This window comes from Chlorocebus sabaeus, chromosome 9 (genome assembly GCF_047675955.1).
Source record: "Chlorocebus sabaeus isolate Y175 chromosome 9, mChlSab1.0.hap1, whole genome shotgun sequence".
Classification (NCBI taxonomy): Eukaryota; Metazoa; Chordata; class Mammalia; order Primates; family Cercopithecidae; genus Chlorocebus; species Chlorocebus sabaeus.
The window spans coordinates 58,955,845-58,969,816 of record NC_132912.1 but is presented as its reverse complement, the minus strand read 5'-3'; the positions used below and the strand labels follow the sequence as shown (position 1 = coordinate 58,969,816).

The 13,972-nt window shown below is 41.3% G+C and overlaps 1 protein-coding gene across 16 annotated transcripts in view; it reads left to right on the top strand.

Moving 5' to 3' along the window:
* The first annotated feature begins 386 nt into the window (after positions 1–386).
* Positions 387–13,972, top strand: part of NRG3 (neuregulin 3) — a 1,130,076-nt gene continuing 1,116,490 nt past the window's right edge. For 8 of the 16 annotated variants that reach the window (XM_038010331.2, XM_007962758.3, XM_038010332.2 and 5 more), the window contains exon 1: positions 387–1,349. In XM_038010331.2, coding sequence (XP_037866259.2) covers positions 527–1,349 — 823 coding nt within the window. In that variant the 5' untranslated portion in view covers positions 387–526. The remainder of the gene's footprint in view (positions 1,350–13,972) is intronic. The other 8 variants (XM_038010330.2, XM_038010329.2, XM_038010324.2 and 5 more) reach the window with 1 other exon arrangement.

Sequence of the window (13,972 nt, the reverse complement as noted above, 5' to 3'; positions counted from 1 at the left end):
TGTCGGAATGCGGCTGGCTGGCACCCGGCACCCTGCGACCGGCCGGCGGGGCCACTGAAGGCGGTGCGAGGCCCAGGCGCGGCGCGAACGGGCGCCCCAGGGAGCGGGTCGGGCGCGGTGCCCCGAGGATGCCGGCGCGGCTGGAGCGCACGCAGGCGGCGGGCAGCAGCAGCAGCAGCGGGTGCGGGGCCCCGGCGCGCAGGAGGCCGCTTGGCGGGCTGCAGACGCGCCCCGCCGCTCTCTGACCGACCGGAGGCGCCGGGGGCCCGTCTCGCCCCTCTTCCGCGCTCCTCACCGCCCCCTCCCCGGCCCCGTCCCCTCCCCCGCTCCTCTCCTCCCCGCCCGCCGCCCGCCTCTCGGGGGGAGGGGCGTGGGGGCAGGGAGCCGATTTGCATGCGGCCGCCGCGGCCGCTGCCTGCGCCCAAGCCCGCCGCCGCCGCCGGAGCCCGCGCCCGCGCCCGACCCGCGCGGCCCCATGCCTCTGGCGCGGCCCTCGGGGGGGCGAAGGTGAAGACCGGCTCCTAGGATGAGTGAAGGGGCGGCCGCTGCCTCGCCACCTGGTGCCGCTTCGGCAGCCGCCGCCTCGGCCGAGGAGGGCACCGCGGCGGCTGCGGCGGCGGCAGCGGCGGGCGGGGGCCCGGACGGCGGCGGCGAAGGGGCGGCCGAGCCCCCCCGGGAGTTACGCTGTAGCGACTGCATCGTGTGGAACCGGCAGCAGACGTGGCTGTGCGTGGTACCTCTGTTCATCGGCTTCATCGGCCTGGGGCTCAGCCTCATGCTTCTCAAATGGATCGTGGTGGGCTCCGTCAAGGAGTACGTGCCCACCGACCTAGTGGACTCCAAGGGGATGGGCCAGGACCCCTTCTTCCTCTCGAAGCCCAGCTCTTTCCCCAAGGCCATGGAGACCACCACCACTACCACCTCCACCACATCCCCCGCCACCCCCTCCGCCGGGGGTGCCGCCTCCTCCAGGACGCCCAACCGGATTAGCACTCGCCTGACCACCATCACGCGGGCGCCCACTCGCTTCCCCGGGCACCGGGTGCCCATCCGGGCCAGCCCGCGCTCCACCACAGCACGGAACACTGCGGCCCCCTCGACGGTCCTGTCCACCACGGCCCCGTTCTTTAGTAGCAGCACGCCGGGCTCCCGACCCCCGGTGCCAGGAACCCCAAGTACCCAGGCAATGCCATCCTGGCCCACTGCGGCATACGCTACCTCCTCCTACCTTCACGATTCTACTCCCTCCTGGACCCTGTCTCCCTTTCAGGATGCTGCCTCCTCTTCTTCCTCTTCTTCCTCCTCCTCTACCACCACCACACCAGAAACTAGCACCAGCCCCAAATTTCGTAAGTAAACAGTGTCTCAACTATGATTTACTACTGGGTTTCCTTTCTGCCCTCCTGCTTTTTCCCTCGCCGCCTGCCTTCTAGCAACCCCCCTCCCCCATCCCAGGTTTTGGGGCAGAGTGAGAGCTGATTAAAACTGGCCACCAGAGGGGAGAGTGCCAGCCTGCCCTGGTTCTGGGGGGTGGGGGCGTGTAGAAAGGGGAGGGAGATTGTCAGGCTCCACTGGCCCCACTTTTGCGGGTCCCAAATGAGAACAGATCTCCCAGCTCCTTTCAAAGGGTTAACGGGAGTGCGATCCCTCCTCTCTGCAGACCTGCTGACGAGCTGCCGGATCCCGCTCCAGTAGAGGGCCGGGGAGGGAGAGAGGGCCTTCCCCAAGGCACTGAGCCCCTTCTCCGCCCGCCGGTAGGAAGGAAAGAAAGCAAAGCACATGCAAAGTGACCGACGATAAACCACAGAAGGAAGTTATGTCCATGTGTGGGGTGACGAGTTGATGGAGATATTCGTTTAATGTAGCTGAGGACGCTTCCAGCATCCCTGACCTGGGCAGGAACCAGAAAGGGTTAATTAGAAGCCATTGGGAGACTTGGGGAAAGGAGGCGATCCAAGGCAAAGGGCTAAACTGGTCACCTCCTAGCCTGCCCGTGGCCATTCCAAGGTGTAGGCATTGATTCTGTGGCCGGCCAGAGTGAGTTAACTAGGAGGAAATAGGAAGGGAGCCCTGCAGAGCTGCCACCTCTAGGGTCCTGACGAAGGAGGAGTTTTTTTTTTTTTTTCAGCCCTGCCAAGCCTTTGCTTTTGTTCCGTTCCCATAGGTGGGGTGTGAACCTTATCTCTTCTCCCTCTGTGCCTGAAAAACATAGGCGAGTTGAGAGTTTTCTGCACTCAAGGGTGAGAACATCCAACCGTTTGGAAACATGTCACCGTTAGAATGTAGCATCTTCAACCTGGGCTCAGTATGGGCCAGTATACCCAAAGCATGATAGCTTTCTGTTTATTTGTATAGAAAGTGCATATTTTCTCAAAATTTTTATAAATGTTTTAGGTGACTAACTGACCTCCCACCCCACCCCCCACCTTGTTTTTATTCTAAGGAAATCTCAGGCGTCTTTTAAACTGATTTGATCAGGATATGGGAACAGTTTGTGCAACCTGTGAAGGTTATTTAGGACAAACTCCAGCCTGCTAGTTCAAGTTCTGTGCAAGGCTATTTTGCAGAAAACTGTCTGGTTATGCTGTCTTTATATTGTATTTGTGTTTTGAGCCGTAGCATCTGGGAGAAGGGAAGAGTGTTCATCATTAACTCTTCAGTGATGGTGGGAATACCGGGCTTGCTTTCAGTCATCTGCTAATTTTTCATTTCCCTCACCTGTGGTCTTATCCTGGGTGTTACTTAACCCTTGAAACTTTTTTCTTTTTAAAGAATTTAGTATATTTGTAAGTAAGGTCCAGGAGAGGGAAAGAAAAAAAAAAAAAGCAAACCACTTTGCTTTGGAAAAAGCAGTCTAGAAGGTAAATTGGGAGACAGGAAGGAGGGAAGGAAGGAATCTGCCACAAACCAGAATGGCAGTAGAGCCTGTAACTTGCTGCTTCTCTCTCCTTTGGCTGAAGCAGTCATTTTTGAGAGCACATTTTCTCAGGAGGTGTTTAGAGCCTCCACTCAATAAATCTAGCTTGAGTTTTGTAGAAGGATAAAGGATTCATGAGTGTATGTGTGAGCATATTCAGTGGATTGAAAATGAGTCTACTCTGAAGACCCCAGATTTTTGATTTGCTCTTTTGATGCAGTTGATATGAATAATGGAGTGTGGTATATCTCCAACCCTTGTATGCGTTGGGAGAGGAGGGGGACTACACATGGTAGGGGTGTTTCATGTTCTTTCCCAATTGATTTCCTTGTGTTCCATTCCGGAGGTCTTTAAAGAAAAGCCCAAGGTAATTATTTCTACCCCTCTATGCTCTCTTCTTACATTCTGTGGACTGGAATGGCAGCCTGTTTAATAAGTAATGATTATTGACAGGGCCCTCAGCCCCAAGGAAAAGAGGGGAAAAATCTGTAAATGGTGTCAATGTTCACATAGACTTAGAAGCAGTATTTGTTTTATTTGTATCTTACGTTCAGTTCTTTCTCTTTTTTAAACCTTTACAAGAAGTTGAATTAAGGTATATAATACAAGTATGCAAAATCCAGCTGAAATTGACCTGGTTTGCATCTATAAACAAGGGAAATTTTAATGAAAAGTGGATTATGTATTTTTCTTCAAACGTATTTGGTTTGCATCTATAAACAAGGGAAATTTTAATGAAAAGTGGATTATGTAGTTTTCTTAAAACGTATTTAAATAGGCAAGTTGTATGGTGATTTGAAGAAAGAGGATAGTTTAGTTATTTTTTCATCCAAGATTGCAGGATGATTAACAAGAGGAAATTAAGATTTCATTTGAGAGATTATCAGCAATGCTACTGTAGGATGAAAAAAGCCTGAATCACTGGCATTCATATTGTTTTTTACTTGTCTTGGTTATGCCCCTAAAGTTCCCAGGAGAGAAATTTCCTTTTCCCCAGCTCCTACCTCCATACTTTAGTGAGTCTTTTCTGTCCTGGTTTTTTTTTTTTTTTTTTTTTTTTTTTAAATGAAAGTAATGGATTCTGTTGTAGTACTTGAAAAATAGTTAAGGATGATGCTTTGGTTTTTTGACTAACCCACAAATTCTTTAACGGCCAGGATCTTTGCTCTTGCATTGGATACCCGAAGGCTTATGGAATGAATGTCTTTGTGTTCATCTTAGATCAATCAGAAGGATCCTGTCTGTAAACGGCAGCATAGCTCTTTGGAGTGGAAGAGGCTGGTTCACTGAAAATGAACATGCTTGCTAATGGATAATGGAATTTTTTCAAGCAAAAACTATTCTTGCTATGGGGAAGGCCCAGTTGGAGAACTGTTTCTAATTTTCTGTAGGATCAAAGACAAAGAAGGGTTGAACTTGAAAGGCAGGAGGAGAAAGGAGGGTTTGCAAATTGATTCTTCTCTTCCCATCCTCCATTGTTTAGGCTGTGAGCTAGACAAAAACTTTCTTCAGTGTTACTGGGATTCTTGGGTTTCCAGTTGCCCAGTACTTGCTTGCACTTCAGACTCTAAAAACGAATATCTTAAACATATTGCCAGGGGAGATTATTTCACCAAAAACATCTTTGAAGCATTTTGTATTTGAAAGTATAGGTTAATTTGCAGGTTTTTCAAGCCAAAGGGAGGTCGCTACAGACAGTAGAGAACAGTGATTTTGACCAATGTACAATCAGTGTTTCCCTTTTACACCTTCTTCAATTTCATTTTCAGATTTGAAATATAGTTGTACAATGTTGCCAATGCAAATATGGATTGTTTTAGAGACATAGAATTCTTTTACTAAGCTGAAAATACTGTTTAACAGGTGGTAAGCCCGGAGTCATTGACTAAATTCAAATACTAAAGACAAAGAACCTATTTTAATAGATGTTTCTTTGGGTTAGATTTGGAAGGTATATGGTTAATTATAATGAACACACAAATATCAAATAGTGTATTTAAGAAGAAATAAATGTAGAATGTACATTTGATGTTTAAGCAAGGTATGGAGGCAATTTTAATTTAATCAAGTCTATTTAGATGAAACTTTACCTAGTCATACCTACTATAATTTTTAAGAGAGGCATTGATAAAATCAACTATTTTCTTATTTATTATTTTCAACATCTTCCTTAAATAAGAGTACACTTGTTTGCTGTATAAGCAGCCTCAGATATAATTTGTTTAAATAAAGTTACTCCTGTACGTTGTATTCTGTCTACATGAGTCTTGGCCTTCAAAGGCATCCACATAGAAGGTACTGACCCCAATCATGCATGGTAACCAAAGTGAGTGGATTCAGAGCTCAGGATCAATATTTCTTATGAAATCCAATTGAGAGCTTTTTTTTTTTTTATGAGCACATGCTGCAACCTGAGTATGTTTTGATTTTCTTTGGCCTTAATACAGGATTATGAGACTTTCCTGCTTTAATCAATTATGCTGTACAATTTTCCTGTTACAGACTTATGTTGCACTTCATGGTCCTAATTAAAAAAAGAGGGCAGGGGTGGGTGTGTTAGCAAAGATTTTTTAGGACCATTTTTAGTTTGGACTCGGTCTCCATGCATGAAGACAATGCGGTTTAAGCATTCCTCCCCAGTTCTTCAAACTGAGGTGAGGGATAGGAGGTGGTGTTGCTAATTGAGAGTCCCTTCTGCAGGTTTGATTTGTGAATCCAGTTACCTTTATATTTATGCTATTTTCAAAACCTGACCAAAAAGAAGCTGGTTTCTGGCAATTTCTCGCTGTTACTGAAGCTTTTCTAAATTCAGGTTGGGCTCCAACAGCAGTGTTGGTGCAGTTTGAAATCAGTGCCATCCTGGGAGATCCAGGATGTAGAGGAATACGGTCTCTCCTCTCTCTGGAGCTACTTTTTCAGCCCTTCCTCCCCTTTGTACACAATGAGAAGAAAGCTTATTTTCAACTTGCTTTTGTAGAAATTCTTTCCTTATAACCTCTCATCTCCAATGCCAAACATATCTCAATATTCTATCTGGGATGTCAAAAATGGAACATGAAAGTTGGCCCTGAAATATATAAGAGCAAGGGAATAGTCATAAATCTAAGTCTTTAAAATGCATTTGAATTGCTTCTGAATAGAACTGAAATTCATTTTTCTTTCTTTCTAGCTGTTTTTATCTTTAGACTCGTGTGTTGGGTGAGGACAGAGCTGGTACTGCGTTGACAAATACATTTTGAGATCCTAGAAATTTTACTTTTCCACCCAAGAAAGTGTTCCCTCCAGAACCGTATACATAGTGAAGTGAGCAATGAACTCTATTTGAAACTTTGCAATATCACAATCAAAACTTACCTAAATAAATGTTTCCTATTCATGCAATTATAAATAAAATCGTTAGACACATGTTTAGTTTGGTTTTCCATTTCACTCTTCCCCTAGGACTACCTGTACTCTTACCTTCCAGTATTTTATAGTTGAATCATGGCTCTGACTGAAGGCTCCTTTCAGGCTTTTGTGTTTTTTCCCCCCTCCTTTTCTCCTTAGCCTAGAGTACAAGGAGTCAATACTCATTAAATGAAATTTCTTAGATATGCTTAACATGTTGCTTCAAGTTGTTTTAAAAGTTAATCCTTTTGCTAAGTTAGACTGCTTAAATTGACGTAGAAAGTTAAAGAAAAAATACTCGTTTAGGGAATTGAGTTATTAAACTGTCTTGGTGATTTAAAACAATAATTAAGGATTCCAAAAACGTGATGGAAGTGAATGGTCATTTCTTTTCCCCCATAGATTGGTATATAAATCATATTAATTTTGATAGCATTTTTACCTGATTCCACAACACAGTTGAGCAACTGAACATAAGCTATCATATACATTCATATAATTATATTTTCATAATACATGTCACATGTTTCAAATGTTTACTGAGTATCTGGGGGCACTGCAATGCCGTTAAGTAATTGGTTGATTCAGAAAGTTTGTAAAAGTAATGGTTCATAAAGAAGATAATTAAAATAAAACTTTTAATCACTACAACATTCAGCTTCCCATGTCTTGATGTAGGCGAAGGCTTTTTCTAAGTATGTGTCTGCTGGTTTACTGGTTTAAGCTTAGCATCTTTGCTTTTTTTTTTTTTTTTAATTAGCCACATCTGTAATTACCAGCTTTTTTTTTTTTTTTTTTTTTTTTTTTGAGACACTAGTGAAGGAATCCGTATGCAGGTTCTTCATAAATACAATGATAAACCCTTGCCCTGGGAATCTCTTACAGTTTTCTTGTCTATGTGATTCGGTTTCTTTTTTTATTCTTTAAAAAACAACTTACCTTTTGGAGTTTCTTCAAAGCATTCAATTACACTTTAATAGAAACTACAATTATCTTTCATTTCCATAATCATATATCACTGGTTTACATAATATTTAAGTAAATTACATAATTAGAGTAAGAACAACTGACATAAACAAATCTATTATCCCAGCTGAGTATTGTTAAGTGCACAACTCAGCTGGCAGTTGCAGTGGAGTGTAGGTTTCCTTGAGCTTGGCCTGGTGGCTGTGTCCCTTTCACTGTGCAGTGGGCCCCATTGGTGTGCTCCTGCCAGGCAGTGTGGTGACAGCCAGTTGGCTAAGAAGAGTTAGATTAAGAAAGTGATTCCTTTAGGAGGTAACAGTATTAGAAATGAGAGGCAGTCATGACCATAATTTTTAGGCACTCTCATGGAAAGGTAACAAATATGTGTTTGTGTATGACACATATATATGTATGTATATTTATAAACAATATTTGTTTGTATATTTCTATATAAAACCTCTAGCCATGAATTCTATAATAGCTGTGCAACCTTTAGGAACTGATATAATCTCTCTGAAGTTTAACTTCCTCCCCGGTATAATGATTTTGATGCCAATAACCTGACTTACATGCCACTCCCAACAGAGTTTATAAGCTGAGAAACAGTCACTGTTTTTATGTCAAGTGAAATGGGAAGTAGATGGACTGGTTATTTTCATCCAAGAGCACATCAGACTATTGAATTCGGTTGAAATATTGGAGCTGGTTTGTTACCTAGCTTGAGGGATCGTTCATCACAATGAAAGATTATTGTTCTTATATGCCCTTGGGTTTTTCCTATATTCCTCTCCGATATCCTGGCACACACAATAAAATATAGTGTGGAATTCTACCTCAAATCACCTTGGAAGTTGAACCACAAACTGGAGGTCATCATTTCTCATTCTTTGCTTGGTAGGTGTTTTTTAAAGCCTATTTCCAGCATATGTTTATCACAGAGAGGAGCTGAAATTTGGGAGAAAATGACTGAGATTGCTGAATGATCTGGAATCTGAAATCTAAAAATTCTTGATAAAGCAAAATATGTCCAAGGTGCCCTTTTGTGCCATCCCTACGCTAATTGTCATTGGGTCTTTAGATTTTGGAGAGAATTTGTATGAAAATAGGCAGTGTCTGCACTGCATTCCCTTGACCACTTAGCAGTTACTGTGAATTAGGTTCTCAAGAATTAATAGGTTGATTATATCCATCAAGGAGCTCTTTTAAATATACTGTTTGTGTTTGCACTTTGGGGAACTTTAATATTGGCATTTTGGAAATAGATTTCTTCAAATCTGTGTTTGTTGGAAATCTCATCCTGAATTGTATCTTAAAGTATTACCTTTTTTGGTTGTTATAAGCTTTTATTTCTCAAGACAGGCTGGTGATTGTACATAAATAATAGATCGCCATTCTCGGGCATAAAAAGGGATTAGTCAGAAGCAAACCTACAAACTGAATTCAGAATTAAGTTTAATAATGGAATTTTAGCAGCTTCCAGTGCTAAGATTTTGTCTTTGAGGCCTTTTCCTAGAAGTGATAGTGTGTATCATGGATGAGTGTGTATCATGGATGCGACATAGGCCATAAGAACATTTTTTCTGAAGAAAAGGTCAGCTGAATCCATGTAACTACTTTAGCCTTAACATGTTACAGCCAGGGTTATGGGAATAGCATTTTTATGCTAAAAGTTTGATAAGAATTCTTAAATATATCAGCCTTCCTCCTCAGATACCTTCCTATGACTACATGCAACCTCTGGCATGATTTCCTGTGAATTGCCAGGGAGCTGGAAACCCACTAAAAAAGAAAGCCACACCCTCATCATCATCAGATTTTCTGGATTTCTGTAGTTTGAATTTTACTTTTAGTAATGTAGAAGGATTAGTCACAGATAATCAGTCTTGGAAGGGGCTTAAGAATTTAAGCAATAATAAAAATGACAGCTGCCAAATGGAGGGTTACCGTGTGCCTGGGCATGTAGCACTCTACATTATTTGTGTTATTTCTTTTTGAAATAAGGATAGAAAAACAATCATATCTAGGCCTGCAGCCTAGGTTTGGTTATCTCACTGATAGAGTTAATCAAGCTGGGCTTAGGATGTATAATTTGCCTAGGACTTGCAGAAATTGTTTGGATAATCAAGAAGATTGGAGGGGTGTTTTATAGGACAGGTAATCTCTCCCCACCTCATCCTTACTTACCTGACTCACTGTTATAGTGTCACTATATTCATTTGTACATTGCTTCTGTCAAGCACTTTACACATCGATAGTGGCATTTGCCACCATAAACTCCACAAATAGCTCACCTGCACTATACCTGTTCTTTTCTCAGATACGAAGGAATCTAACGAGAGAAATTGCCTGGATTTTCTGTCTAAGGAGAAATTCAGATGTTTCAGTAAAAGATAAAGAATATGTTGTCCTGAATGTTGTCTTCTTGTTATTTTTTATGTTTTGTTGATGTATAATTGATATGCAGTGGGCTCTCCATATCCTTGGGTTCTGCATCTGTGGATTTAACCAACCAGGGATTAAAAATCTATTTAAAAATCAAAACAACAACACAACAATTAAAAATACAAATAAGAAACCAGTATAGTATAACAACTATTTGCATAGCATTTACACTGCTTGTAAGTACTCTAGTGATGACTTAAACTGTATGGGAGGCTATCCTTAGGTGATATGAAAATGCTAGGCCATTTTATATAAAAGACGTGGCATCCTAGGATTTTGATATCCTGGGGGAGAGGAATCCTGGAACTGTTCCCCCTGGAGTACTGAAGGATGACTGTACAAAAAATTGTACATATTTAATGTGTACATATCAATGAGTTTGGACATATGCATATACCTATTAATACCATCACCACAATCAAGGTACTAAACATATCCATCACCTCCAAAAATTTCCTTGTGTTCTCTTGTGGTTTTAATTTTGTTTAGGTAGAACATTTAACATGAAATCTATCTTCTTTTTTAAGTGTGCACTATTGTATTGTTAACTAAGTACCGTGTTGTACAACAGATCTCTAGAACTTATTCCTCTTGCATAACTAAATCTTTGTGCCCATTGAGCAACAGTTCCCTACCTCTAAACTTCTGTTCCTTGATCTTTTTCACTCTCTATTTTCTCTTATGACTGCTTGTAGATGATTCAATATAACAATCACAGAAAACAGTTACAAACTTTATTCCTCTGCTTCCTAAAATCCAGTCAAAATTGTCTTCTGTGCCCGTTCCAAACTTACTTTTGGTTACAATAGTGACAGCAGTGTATGCTGAGACTGATCAATGGAAAAGTGTCAGGGAGAGCATTTGGAATGATAGCCTTTTAGTTCTGTAGACACTAAAGTACTGACTCTACCAAATCAATGATGGGAGTTGGAGCTATGCAATGCCTGCCGCAGAACATCTGAATTCCATCTTGGAGCCACACTGCAAGGTACCCATCACTGATTATCTACCAGTTCTAAGAAGGGGAGCATTGGTGAGACCTTGATATTCTGCCAGGGGTACTACAAACTAGACCCAATCATTGCGTACTTGCTTGACATTTTTATTTGCCAAGTGATCTTTTAGCTAGAAGAAAAAAAAAATTCTCTTTGGGTTAAAGTAAAAGATAGTTGAGATCATTACTTTTGCAGACTTAAAAAAAGATAATGGAAATAGATCAAGTTCTAAGATCTCGTGACACCTATTGAATAGCTGTGCTGAAGGATAGGAATACTATAGTGTCAGAAAGATTGTATTGTCAAGATCCTGTAAGACTATACATGAATCCCATCAACTAACAATGACAGCTGTACTCATTGTTAGTCTATGAGGAGGGCCGATGGGGTTGTTTGCCCAAATTTATTGTTAGACCAAAGCTTTTTTCAGCATGGTGGCAAAATCTAGAGACTCCAGAATTTTTTAAAAAATGGGCCGTAGAAATGTTTACATTAAATGATAGCTTGACTGAATTCTATTTCATTGACTTTTCAGTATGATACTCTTCTATTTCTGCATTAAAAAACTAACACATTGTGGGTGTTGGGGGAGGTAGAGCGTCAGGATAAATAGCTAATGCGCGTGGGGCTTAGGTTCGGCAAACTACCATGGCACACGTTTACCTATGTAACAAATCTGTACGTCCTGCACATGTATCCCAGAACTTAAATAAAATTAAAAACCAAAACAAAAAAACTGACAAAGGCCTACTCCATGCCGAGCAGGTACGGTTGGTAGCACTTCTGTCTTAGCCAAACGAGAGCTGCCTTGGTTAACAGGTATTAGTTATATTAGCCCCCAAACCTGTTTATGCTGATTGTTTTTGTTAGTTTAAGTGGGTAATGCATTTAAGTATTCTATATATCTGTGAATTGTGGTTTCTATTAAAACTAAGTTCATTACGTTGGATTTAATCCATAAACACAAGTCACTTTTAAAAAAGTGCTTCTAGTTGACACAGTTGTGAGAAGTTTAAGGAGAACTGTATATATCCGTAAGAAATTTGCACTTTTGTTGTTTCACATGTTAAGTTTTTATTCCACAATAAACTAAACTGGAAAAATCACAATATACATTACGGGTATGGTTTTTCTTTTTTCTTTTCTTTTTTTTTTTTTTTTGAGACGGAGTCTCGCTCTGTCGCCCAGGCTGGAGTGCAGTGGCGCGATCTCGGCTCACTGCAAGCTCCGCCTCCCGGGTTCACGCCATTCTCCTGCCTCAGCCTCCTGAGTAGCTGGGACTACAGGCGCCCGCCACCGCGCCCGGCTAATTTTTTGTATTTTTAGTAGAGACGGGGTTTCACCGTGGTCTCGATCTCCTGACCTTGTGATCCGCCCGCCTCGGCCTCGCCCTCCCAAAGTGCTGGGATTACAGGTGTGAGCCACCGCGCCCCGCACGGGTGTGGTTTTTCATAAGAAGGACAACAGATGTTTACTCAGAGAAGAGCGTTGAGCTCTCTAACCAAGTATTTGGCAAGTGAATGCGCATTTGTATGTTTTCAGTTAAAATAAAATAATAAGTAAAATGAATTTTGCTTACCCATGTGATAGATATTACAAAGCTATTAAATTTTGTTGTAATAATTTTAAAGCCTTTGGGAAATGTTTATTATATAATGTTTATCTAAAACTTTGGTTAGAAAATTATATAAGATGTCCATGATATTAAGCTGTATTGGTCACTAGATTTAATATATAGTAATTGTATTCAAAGGAAGTTTACCGAATTGTTCCTGGTAGTTCTTTCTGGATTGTGGAATAGGGATGCTATTTAATTTATTGTACTTTTTTGTATTTTCTAAGTTTTAGTTACTGTTCATGAATTATCTTTTTTCTAATTAGAAGTTGTTATACTTTTGAAAAAAGTAAAGAATATACTCCATGAATCAGTTCAATTCTTGGTCTTGGTTCTGTGAAGATTGTTTTTTCTTTATGTTTACAGAGTTTGTTTCTTAATTGGTGGTGTCAGCATTAAAGTGTTGATGGAGTTGGGTTCCTGCTGTAAATGCAGATGTGTAGAAGTGCAAATGCATTTCCATTTGCTCATGGGAAATAATGCCTTATTGAAAGCAGAGTGTCTTACTCTGGGCCTTTGATGATTAGTCTGGACTTTATAAGGGTATAGAAGATGGGAATTTAATGAGATACTTAATGGCTCTTCCAGTCTGCAGATGTTAGACAGTCTTAGTAGTATTGCTATAGAAGGATATAGCCAATAGAAATCAATCAGTTGTATAAATCAACTACCTGATCTATTTCAAGGATCAAATGAAAAGAGAACACAAAGGCTAATTGATAGTGCTGAGTACTAGAAAGGAGATGTTTAGTCAAATATGAGTGGGTGGGATAACCAGTTCAAAGGTTTACTGAATGCTATAAGCCTCTCCCAGAATCATAATATATTTATTCTTATATGAATTTTCAGTGGTTGGACTATAGACAGACTCCAGAGTCCACTGGAGAATGGTGATTTGTAGGGCACATGATCCATAAGTTTGGTGATGAGTTGTGCTCAAAGTCCTTCAGATAGCTCACAAATGCAATGGTGGTCAAAAAGAGCCAGAAAAAATATATGATTCTGTTTATATAATGTATAACAATTAGAAGTCAAGATAGTGATTATCTTTGGGGAGGAGGGGCGGGAAGTGAATAGAAGGGGACCCAGGTGTAGGTTTTCCTGTATTGATAATATTGTGCTGCTTGGTATGGGTGCTGGTTACATGAGTGAGTTCACTTCATCAAAATGTAATAACTTCTATACTTTTGATTTGTGCACTTTTTGTATACATCAATACTAACTTGAAAAAATAAGATAAAACTTTAGGAACATTCCTTTGGCCTTTACCACTTCATGCTACCAGGGTGGTGGCCTGAGTTTATAATAATTTTTCCATGTACCGAGACTGGATGGTAGCTCTGAATGTTTGTTGTTGGTGTCACAGTTCAGCAGATGCAAAGAGGGTCTTCCTGGCTTCAGCATTTTCCTTTGTTCTCAGGATCCCCTCTTAGTGAGACTCCATGCAAACACCCACATTCCCTTTTGACTTCAGCGTTTCTGAGTGGACACCTTGTATTTATATTCAATAAAACCCTATTTCACTCATATCAGGAGTGTTCCTGATACAACACGTTGCCACACTTTTCACACATCTTAACACACGTAAAACCCCACTTGTATCCTGAGAATGGCATTATTCCAGTTCTGCAAACATTAAAGTGTGAGATA